Source organism: Misgurnus anguillicaudatus, chromosome 2, assembly GCF_027580225.2.
Source record: "Misgurnus anguillicaudatus chromosome 2, ASM2758022v2, whole genome shotgun sequence".
Lineage (NCBI taxonomy): Eukaryota > Metazoa > Chordata > Actinopteri > Cypriniformes > Cobitidae > Misgurnus > Misgurnus anguillicaudatus.
The window spans coordinates 20064451-20076287 of NC_073338.2; the positions used below are offsets into that span (position 1 = coordinate 20064451).

At 38.0% G+C, this 11837-nt stretch overlaps 1 protein-coding gene across 1 annotated transcript in view; it reads left to right on the forward strand.

Moving 5' to 3' along the window:
- The window catches only part of brinp2 (bone morphogenetic protein/retinoic acid inducible neural-specific 2), a 154993-nt gene extending 143990 nt beyond the window's left edge, over positions 1-11003 (forward strand). The window contains exons 7-8 of the mRNA XM_073874204.1: positions 2735-2957; positions 8767-11003. Coding sequence (XP_073730305.1) covers positions 2735-2957; positions 8767-9886 — 1343 coding nt within the window. The 3' untranslated portion in view covers positions 9887-11003. The remainder of the gene's footprint in view (positions 1-2734; positions 2958-8766) is intronic.
- The last annotated feature ends 834 nt before the right edge of the window (positions 11004-11837 follow it).

Consider the following 11837-nt stretch of genomic DNA (forward strand, 5'->3'; position numbering starts at 1 on the left):
AAAGTTATATTTATGATCCAAGTCTTTTAAAACTGGTAACTTTGATTTGGTTGTTGTTGTTTTTGGGTTTTTGTTCAAAGGCCTTTACGGTTCATATCTTAAGTTTGTATTTTTATCCATTTTATTTATCAGAACTTTAATATATTTTGATGTTCCTCTGTTCTGTTGTGACAATAAAAGAATTATCATATTATTTTAGTTAAAACTCATAAATAACTAGAAATAACTAATGTTTTAATGTTTTGTTGCGCATTTCTGAAAGAAAAGCTAAAAAATTTTAGCCGATATATCGGAATATCGGATTTTAAAACCAACAAACATTTGTATCGGTATCGGCCTTCAAAGCCCTTATTGGTCGGGCTCTAGTTGATACTTAACGAGAATTAACAATGTTTACATTTTTAAGCTATATTAAATTGTTAGGGTTTCCTAATGTGAAAACATATGAGGAGGCATTGAGAGGTTGCTGAAAGTAGAGAAGGGTTTTGCATGTTATAATGTTTAGCGCTATAAAATCGAATGCAGACTGTCACTCTTTGCTAACCCCCCAGAACACCAAAACAATCGTTTTTTGGGGTCGACAGCTTATAAAAACTTATTTACAGATTAAACTTAAAAACAGAATAATACCTAAAAGCTGGTGTTTGACAAGGTGTACATCTAACAAGCCAAAAAAAAAAAACAAATACGTTTTTATAAGCTGTCGACTTTAAAAAACGAGCGTTTAAAGACAAAGAAATGGAAACAGGCAACTTTTCATAGTACTCCTATTAGTAAAACTGCGTCCAATAGGGGGAAACGTAGTCGGCGATCCACTTTATTCTCCTTAAAGACTGGGTTTTACGGCTCGACAGCTTATTAAAAACTTATTTCTGGGTTCTTTGGCTTGTTAGCTGTACATATTGTCACACAGCAGCTTTTAGGCATTATTCCGTTTTTTGTTATAAGCCAAAAATGACAAGGAGGCGGCCTCTCGCTATACAAAGTCAATGGAGACAGTTGGATTGCTTCCCCCCCCGGTGGGCGTGGTTTTCAGGTTATGACGCGCTGCGCTCTGTCTCTATATCCAGCTTTTGCTCAAACGGCTCTGCTAAGCTAAGCTGCTGTCGAATCACAACACACTAAACAAATCAGAACTCGTTACATATTTCTGAAGGAAGGACTTCATGAAAGGCATCAGCCGTTTTTAGGACAGTGAAAACAGCGCTATAGTGATAAGTAAATTCTATGAAAAATACTGCGTCTTTTTACACGTGAAACATAAACACACGTTATAGTGCGCATTGTAAACACAAACAAAGCTTCAAAAACACGGAAAAGAACAGGACCTTTAAATTAGGCCAGAAAATCAAATAACTTCACTTTTATTACTTCCATCTGAGTTTGATCTTTAAATAAATATGCCATTTACTGATATTTACTACGACTGTGATGGTTTGTTTGTGAAGATGGCAGCATTTCTATATTTCAAAAGTGTATGCTGTACGTAACAAACTCATGAATTAGATTATTCTGCATTTCCACAGTTATTTTGTGTGATTTACTGTTTTCACATAAAATCATTCTACATAACGTAAAGAACATCCTGTGAAAATATCTTTAATTTTAACTGAGAAGGTCATGTCAAACATTGAAATCAATGATTCAAATCAAACATTGATGCTTCAAATCATATAGTAAGACTATAAGACTTAAGCCTTGATTGAAGTTTTAGTATCCTGCGAAAAAAACCCATCTCAAAATAGTTTGTTAAATTACAAACTGTATTTAACAAGGCAGCCTACACCAATTAAACTGAGCTTACAAACATGATTCGGTACAGACCACTCTATTAATCTAACACTGTCATGTTGTAAAATTGCTCTTTCCTCCTTGTCATTATTTCAGTCAAATGGAGAGGCACGCATAAATAAAATGACAGAGTAAACCTTGAGGTCTATAGAAAAATAGCCGAAAAACTGTTAAACTGAGCTCAGCTGAGAGTCTGATATAGCATTAATGTTATCACTGTGATTTGGTCATGTCTGTGTGGGCCGCTTGGCTCAGCGCTCTCAGGATCATTGCACACTGTAATGGCCTGGGACACCGGGGTGCGCATTGCATTTCGCAATGCTCGGTGACACCAGTGCAAAGTCTTCTCTACGGGCTCACAATGAGAAACACCAGGGATCGGCTCAGATCTAATGTTCTCATTTCTCTTCGTTTCTGAAGAATACTAATGCCTTTTTAAGTGGCCCAGAAAATTCAGATGGGTTTCCAGAACATAGCCCTCCATTATATCTGATAATAGTCCTAATGTTTCTCTGGTTCAGCTCGTATCGTAGTTTAAGATGGAAGGAGGTAGGCAATATTGAGGTTTTTAACTGAACGGTGCCGTTCCAATGACGTTCGCTCGACAACCTGTCCTTATTTCGAGCTGTGATCAATCAGCAGTACAAAATGATTGTCAAAGTTTTAATAAGCCTCTACATCTCCCATCTACAGCACCGTAGTACTGGCATTATTTAGTTTGGTGATATGTCAGGTGATTAATATTATTGTCACCGCAACCTTTTTTACAACACCCGCAGTCAGGCGCTCAATAATTCATATACAGCTCGCCTATCATGCATTCATATGAATTGACTCATCTCCATTCAAAGCTCATAACGGCTCAATATAGTTTATTTCCCTTCTCCTAAGGTTCACTGTAATATTAACCATAATAAGTTTCGTTTCCCTCTCTGTGTTTCAGACGAGTTCAAGGCCTTTCTTAAGAAACTGCCGACGGATCATTTTTTAAACACATCCGCTATCTTCAAGTTGTGGACGTCGGATCTGGTCCTGCAGAGACGTTATGGTCTGCTGGAGACCAGCACTAAAGTGGTTCTGGGAAAAGCCATCAAGATTGTGCGCAAGCTTTTTGCTCTCAGCAAGCGCTGTCCCACACAGCCAAAGATCAGCCTGCCTAGAGAAAGGTACAATGCCACCTATTCCCTCTGATGTATGTAGTTCAAATGAAAGAAAGTACTTCTCACAAAGTCTTACAATGGCAAAGGGATCATTACAGTGTTAATTCATTTGGATTCAGCTAGTCTAAACTAAACAGCATCCAGTAAGACATTAACAAATTAGTTGAAAACACTCAACATGTATGCTGCACTATAAAAATGATTAGTTGACTTTACTTAAGTAAGCAATTTCCATACTGTTGCATATCCTCTGGTAAGGTTGATTTGACGTATGTTGTTGCATATGTGTACCAGAAGATATGAAACAGTATGGATTTCTTACTTATTTTTTAACTCAACGGGTTTCCTAAATTTTTTAACGTAAAGTCGACAAATAATTTTTAGTGTCATTTTAAATTTGTGTAACGCATAAGGAAATTGCAGGGTTTCCCACAGCACATTTCAGTTAAGGCGGCCCACCTAAGCTTGGAAACCCTAACGCCTTAACTAGGTCATCAAAAAAAAGAATAATAGTCGCTGCACAAAAGGCCGTCAAGTGCATCTCAGAGAATAGCGTGTACGCGCATCACACTGCGAGCGGGGGGACGCGCGCCACACAGCCGAAATGAGAAAGATGTGGTCCGGAGGACCGTCACTGTCTGGAGGATAACTAGCCAGTTGATAAAACATCTCAGAGAATAGCGCGGACACGCTTCACACCACGAGCGTGCACGCGCACCACACGACCGAAATGAGATAAAGACTTGGTCCTTCATGTCTTGAGGATAGCCAGTTGATAAAACGCATGTCCGTGAGAACTGTAAATGGACTTATGTTTTGGGTTTATTTAAGCCTGTTATTGTATTAATCTATAGTTCTTGCTGGTTAAAGTAAGTTAGCTGGTGATTTTGTTGTTTGAGCAACCTGCTAGCTAGGTTTCACGTGCCTGTTGATTCAATATAATTGTTGAGCGCTCTTGCTCACGTTATTTATGTGCATTATTTACATGCTACAGTAGTTACACTCCTTTAAGATAATGTAATTAATAGTGGGAAATAATCAGATTTTAAAATGTTTGCGCCATCTATCATCGTTCAACAGAGACGTTCTGCAACATCTGCTTTAGTTTGTGTTTATTAACCTTTAGTTAACCACGCAGCTATTCCTGTTAGAGGTAAAAACATTTCATTCATTAATAATCTAGTATGTGTTCATTTGTTGTCATAGTTTCTTCAAAATTAAGTTTTATTGGAGTGTATTAAATAAAAATATTTTAATTTTCATCATGACGGATACGTCCCGCCCCTTTGATTGCCACGCTCTCGGCCCCGCCCAAACACCCAACCCTACCACCTTAACTAACAAATTTTCTGTGGGAAACCTTGAATTGCATAACAAGGAGCTGGTTCAATGACATTACGTTAATTATTTTGTGTCTGTATGGTTCAATTAAATGCAAAAGGGTTAAAATTTCAAAATAAATTTGAGGATTACTTGCATGCATTTTCTTTTTTGAGGACCAAGTCTAAAATTTCTGGTTTTATTTCATTTTAAAAGAATATTTGGGGGATAATTGCAAAAATGTCAATGTGTTGTAACCGGTCTGCAGCCAATTGGTGTAACTAGTATTTTTTTATTAAAATATAAATATATTCATAAAATATAATCATCTAGCTTAGTGTAATATGATTTTTTACATCATTTGTCAAAGATTATTTAAAAATCACACCTGTTTATATGTTAGGACAAATATTAGAAAAACGCATTAAAATTTACACTTAGAAATAACTAATAAAATTATATTTTAAAATGTTTTTATTTTAATTTTTTGGATGATTACACTTACATGCCATCAAGGTGGATAAAATATTTAATATTTCTCATTCTTTGGCGCAATTGGTGGTTACACCATTTGACATTTTCAGGTCCATTCAGTCTTAACTTTCATACAAATAAAATTTACATAAATATGGATTGAAATAAACCTGACCCGTGCTTTTAAAACAAGTTTTTAAAAAATATTTTTTTAATTTCTCATCTTGCCAAACCTTTTTGTCACTGACCCAGCTACAAACTGTAGTGATTCTTCAGTCCCAGTTAACAGAAGTTGGCAGCTTCTGCGCAGATCCGCCTCGGAGTCTATTGCTATCTGGGGAAATTAGTCTTATGTGTTTCACATAAAAAAGCATTATTGAGGTTTTTACTGACCAAAGGGTTAGTAGTAGGTTAAACGATGACACAAATATAACTTTTAGGTGAACCGTTCCATTAACATTTTTTTATTCTATTGGCCTTGAGTATTTTATACTTTCATATTGTACAGTAACATACTGTAATATAGCCTACTGTGGCCTTCATGCATTTGCCTTTTTTCGTTTTGTGCCTACACTTTTAAAAGTAAAGGTTCTTAAAAGATTTACACAGTGATGCCCATTTTGGTTCTACAAAGAACCTTTTAAGTCAAAGCTTCCTTAAAAAACAATTAAGAAGTTCAGATGCAAAACCCTCTATGTGCGTCTGTCGTGTTCTCTTGAAAAAAAAACATTTTTTATTGGGCTCTTATGTTTAGGTTCCGTAATTTAACTTGGCAATGCCAATGAAAAGGTTATTAGTCAGTAATTGAAATGCCTTATTTTTAACAAATGTCACTTTAGTGATTTCATTGATAGGCCCATTTAACAAATTACAGTCCTTTACTGTAAACTCTCTTAGTGCATGCAAGCTTTTTTGGCAAAAACCTCCCCTTAAAAAACACAATTATTAAACAATTGCAAACGACTTTAAAGATGCAACTAGAAACATTGACAATGATGAAAGTCAGAATGACACCCCACACATTAGGGGGTGCTGTGATCCATGCCACTACCACATTCAGGTTGCATTCAGGTCCAAGTACTCACAAGGACCCAAGTTTAATTGTGATCCACTGTCGTTTTGCACGCCGTCGCTCATCCAATTCATCTTCTGTGCACTTCAAAAATCGACGTGGGTATAATGGATTCAGCCAACAAAGTGGTATTTCTGAATGGCCTGAGGCACTAAAGTGAATTCGAAGTGAAGGTATTTGATGAACATATAATACATGCTAAGAGCATTCGATTAATATCATTATCTAATTTTTGATGGTTGCGTTTAGAGGCTTTTGCATCTGAGCTCCTCAATTTCTTTTTTTATACCTTTTTATAGTATGTAAAACCTTTTTCCACTACAGAAACAGTAATGATGTTAAAAGTTCTTTATGGAGCCATACAGCTTAATAAGAAAACTTTATTTTAAAGTGAATAGGAATATTGGATTCTTTTCTTCCAGTATTTGCCACATGATATGTTTTAAAGCATGACTAAGACCCACCGAAGCCTCATTTTTAAAAGGTTCAGCTGCTGTTGTTATGGGGAAATTATTTAGCTCATTATTCTGTGAGAATAAATTTGGCTCTAAATATGTAATTGTGCTGTCAGATTCCTGAAATCTTTATAGAAACAAAAGAGCAAAAGGAGACCGGAAGATATTAAAGCAGGGAACATTTTGCCTTCTGGCTCTGGTATAAAGAGAAACCACCTGAAGAGTGGACATGCTAGCACACTATAATCAAGAGCTTCATACGGGTGACAGGGTATAGTTAGTGTCCATCAATGTGAAGAGTCTTAGTCTATTGTGACAGCTTCCACATGTGTCTGATGTGCACAGTGAAATAGCAAAACTACACTAGTTCACCTAGACCTGAATAATACAAAGACATTTTGTAGGATTGTCACATGTACATGCATTCATTTATACAATTTACCATAAAAGATAACTAAAACTTATTAAAATCATTTTGACGAGCCTAAACTTAAAGGACAAGTTATGTATTTTACACTTTAAGCCCTGTTTTCAGATTGTTTATGATAAAATAGAACGGTTTTGACTGAAATTTGGACATATGATGCTGGCCCGAGAATTTTCGGGTGTTTGTTGTTTACCTCCCACCTCTACAATGGGTGTATAGGTGCACTGAAATAAATCCTTTTCTTCCTAAAATGCATTAAACTTTCGTTAACAAAGACGTGAAACTCACCGAGTGGTCAGGGGTGTTCACTGAAATGCTCACACAAAAATTGCTGCAAAAGATATTTACCAACGTGTTTTACCATTCGTTGTAAACTTGTGAATCTATTTTTCCAAACGCCTCACACTCGTATATTCTTCCGCTAAGAGCTTGAATAATACACACTCCAGCCCAGTTGGTGGCGATAATCCGCCTTTGCCAATTGCAAGAATAGAAACAAAGTTCCCGGCAGGGGAGTAATACCGTACCTCACAGCACATCTAATAAAAGGCAATGGAGTTGGAAAAAACTATGATTGGAAACCTGTTGGAAAGCATCTTTTGCAGCGATTTTTGTGTGAGCATATCAGTGAACACCCCTGACCACTCGATGAGTTTCACGTCTTTGTAAACAAAAGTTTAATGCATTTAAGAAAAGGATTTGTTCCAGTGCACCTATACAGCCATTGTAGAGGTGGGAGGTGATACAACAAACACACGAAAATTCTCGGGCCAGCATCATATGTCGAAATTTCATTCAAAACTGTTCTATTTCATCATAAACAATCTGAAAACAGGGCTTTAAGTGTAAAATACCGAACTTGTCCTTGAACCGAGTGTTTATTCAAGCTGAATCTGCCCAGCAGGCCAAAACCGAGACTGTGAAATGACGGCTAAATATAGACCCATATATAGTCCAGCTATGAGTAACCCACTTCTACCCTAAATAACCTTGAATTTGGTTACATGCTGTTTTTGCCAAAATAACTTGGAGATGTACTATACTCCATCGTGTAAGACAAGTCAACAGGTAAGCATATACGCATAGTCTATTTATGGGCTATGGTTAGACGTCTATTAGACTTTCACTGACAGCCCAAATGTTGCCTTGTTTTAGCCAAAATTGCTTGCTTGGTGCTTATTGGTATATTTAAAGGGACACTTCACCTATTGACATTAAGCTTTGTATAGTTAACCCCATTCATGTTTCTGAATGGTCGTGCATCATTTCCTCAGTTGCCTCTGAGACTGGAAAAATTAATCATTTTGCATCATTGAAAGCAGGATGTCCAATATCTTTGTTGAGGGGTGAGACTGCAAACACCCCTTTTCTCTAAAAAATAGGCACCAAATTCTAAATGTATGTTACATTTCAACTACAAATATGACGCACTTTCAATAAAGATGAATGTTTCTACGGGTGAAATGGTCCTTTACTGCTTTATTTGATGTTAAAGTTTTTTTTTCATAATCATCTTCAACAAGAAGATATTACATTAATATATTCAGAAGAGTGTTTAATAAACTCAAGGGTGCAGGACAAAATAAAGGTCTAATGAAACTGAATCCAACAGGGTAATGGCAGACAAAAAGAGCAATTGATTTTATTTATGTATGTGGGGCATTAGGCATGGGCCAATAGTTGTGAAGTGAGCAGGAAGTTAATGGAGAGCCTGTGGAGCCAGAGCATTAATTTACGTGACTTGTCTCTTTGCTAAATTGCATGAACCAGAAGGGAAAAAATGCTGTCTCTTCACATGCATCTCCGGTGCTCTTAAGACTCACTTCCTCTCTTGGTTAAAAACAATTTGCCTTTGTCAAAGAACAGGCCATCAGAAGCGGATTAATATTCTTATCAATCAGTCGGCGGAAATTAACGCCTCGTTTAGCACAGAGAACATAAGGCCGCTGTCAAGTGCTGAATGAACAGTTTTAACATGTTACTTGAAGATTTCACGACATTTACTGAATTCTAGACAGTCATTTTGCACGAACTAATCATGTTTGCAATTATCATCTTCCCTCACAGATCCCTGGGCTTTTGGCTGAACAAAGCCCAGTCTCTGTTGTACTGCAGCGAGCATGGTGTGCACGGCACCTTCTCTGAGCAACTGCAGGGCTGCATCTGTGCTGCCGATCAACGCAATGTCTGCCAAGGCACCGTGCCCTGTAGGGTTGGAGAGGGGACCCTGTGCTTGTCCTGTGCCCCAGACAACATCACCCGCTGCGGCACATGCCTCCCGGGCAGCATCCTCCATATGGGCACCTGTCGCCCCAACATTGCCAACTCTTTGGACCACTACGTCAACTTTGACTTTGACATGCCGGACGCAGAGATGCGCTACCTCCTCCAAAGGTTGGACAGCCGTATGGAGGTCCACGCCATCTACATCAGCAACGACGTGCGTCTGGGCAGCTGGTTCAACCCAGCGTGGAGAAAACGCATGCTGCTCACCCTCAAGAGCAACAAGAACAAGTCCAACCTCATCCATATGTTGATGGGGATCTCTTTCCAGATCTGTTCCACTAAGAACAGTACGCTGGAACCCGTGCCTGCCATCTACGTCAACCCCTTCGGGGGCAGTCACTCCGAAAGCTGGTTCATGCCCGTCAACCAGCAAGACTTTACAGACTGGGAAAGAACTAAATTGGACGCCTCGCTCCAGTGCTATAACTGGACCCTCAGTCTTGGCAGCAAGTGGAAGTCCTTCTTCGAGACGGTGCACATTTACCTGCGCAGTCGCATCATCACAGACGATCCCACCGTCAATGAGACCCTTTTTTATGAGCCGCTGGACCTGGATGACCAGTCGGCTAACCTGGGCTACATGAAAATCAACAGCCTAAAGGTCTTTGGCTACAGCATGCACTTCGATCCAGAGGGAATAAAGGACCTGATCCTGCAGTTGGACTATCCGTACACGCAGGGCTCGCAGGATGCGGCCTTCCTGATGCTTTTGGAGATGAGGGACCGCATCAACAGGCTCTCTCCTCCGGGAGCCCAACCGCTGGACCTCTTCTCCTGCCTGTTGAGGCACAGGCTCAAGCTGTCGTCCAGCGAGGCTGCACGCATACGGGACGCGCTGCAGAGTTTCAACGCCAGACTCCCCAATTCATCCGAGCCAGAACTGGGACAGCTGTGCAGCTAGTTTAAATGAGCCTCTGTCGCTCATTTTTTTGCCTGTGTGTAAGAATGTATTTGTTATTGCAATGAGAGAGACAGAAAAAAAATGTAATTGTGTGTAAATGTTCATGGACGAGAGTGTCTTTGAACCGTCCTCTTTTGGGAGCCGGTTTTAACAAACAGGATTTCAATTGACCAGGAGCATACATTTTAGAATCTGTAGAATTGGCAGAATACTCCCTCGTTGGGAAAATCTTGTTGAAGAGGGGTGGATCTAGCCTACGGTCAAATCTACTCGCTGTCTTTACGTAGGGTTTGCTTTGATAGAATGGGGATTTAACTTAAGGGGACCGCCTACTAGATGAGCCTGATCAAACATGGAAAGAGAACACTGTAAGTGAGAATACACACCTACATTTTCTTAACACACATGTGCCGATGCTGTAGAGATATTTTTTGTCAATGTTACGAATGCAGAGAATTAATGATACGGATTGAAGTCGGATGTAAAGTTTTGGAGCAAGAATCCCTCTCTGCTTTTCTATTTTATCTGCAGTTGCAAATCCTGTATTGTGAGATCTGTATATCTGTATTTAATGTTGGATTGGATTGCCAGAATGTCGGACAGCAATTCCTTTGTATTCAGAGATATGGCTAAACCAAAAGGTAAACATGAAAGCAAAGTGAAAATTTCTTTACTGTTTTTTTAATGTTCATCTCTTTTCAGGAGGTAACCTTAAAGTAACACTCACAATATCAGTTCGTGGACAGCTTTGTAAATATTGCTCCATCTCATTCAGGACGTGAAAGGCTTCACATCGCTTCTTGGATATATATAAATATATATATATACAAATAAACACCGTATTTGTACTTTTTTAAAAGTGCAAGACCAAAAAAATATATACTTCAACACAAAACAATTGCCTTATGAAGTGAAGTCTTTTTTCTGATATCAAAGCACACTTGGCTGTATCTCTCTCTCTCTTTCTCTCTTTAAAAAAAAAGAAAACATGTTCTCTTTCTTTGAGCTTTTCTGTTAGTTCTTATTTTTTTCCTCTATGTTAAATTCTCATTTCAATTACAGTGACCTCTAATCTGTAAATGTTCATTTTTAATTAAAGTATTATATGAGGAGTGCATTATGTGACATCTATCTGTAAAGCCAGATAAACATTTACGTTTCACGGTTTAATGACTTTGTTTCACTCGCATTTCTATGCTTTTTCATTAAACGCAGACATATACAGTATATGAAGATGTGCCAAAGCTATAATACATGAATTTATTTGAGTATCTCTGCTTTTTGAAGCCATTACTTGCTCTCAGCACTTAATAAGTGTACACGTACCAATTAAGCATTATTTATTACATTAGTACTCATAGCACTGATCAACACAAACAACAACAACCCAGAGCGTTTATTATCCTTGTTGTATAAAACTGAATGTCCAAAAATGTGTGCCAATATTGCAAATATATAAAACACATACATTTTCTGCCATAAGGAGATGAACGATTCAATGTATAAGGAGCTAATTTACATTATGAGTAATAAAAAAGAAAAAAGTGCAATAAAGTGCAGTTGCCATAAAGAGGTAGAGCTGTCACAATATTTCTGAGTCTTTACACTCTATAACTGCATTTAGAGAAATGTGTCATTTAATTCATGACATGCAAAACGTTGGAGATATGTAAGTATTACAGAAATCTGTAAGTAAGACAGGAATGAGTTTGTGCTCTTCAACAAATGGCCCAGACAGTGAAGGGCATCTAATCAATCACTGTGACTGTGTGTAAACATCGTTTCAGATATCAAGTATCAGCAATGTGAATATTTCATGATTTATGATGGCTTTACTGAAAAAGGTTACAATGTACTTTTAGGTAAGACTCGATAATACATTTCATTAATCAAGTCATTAATAAACCTAATATAATGCTTGGCAGAACTGTAGTTCATGTACAGTCAAATC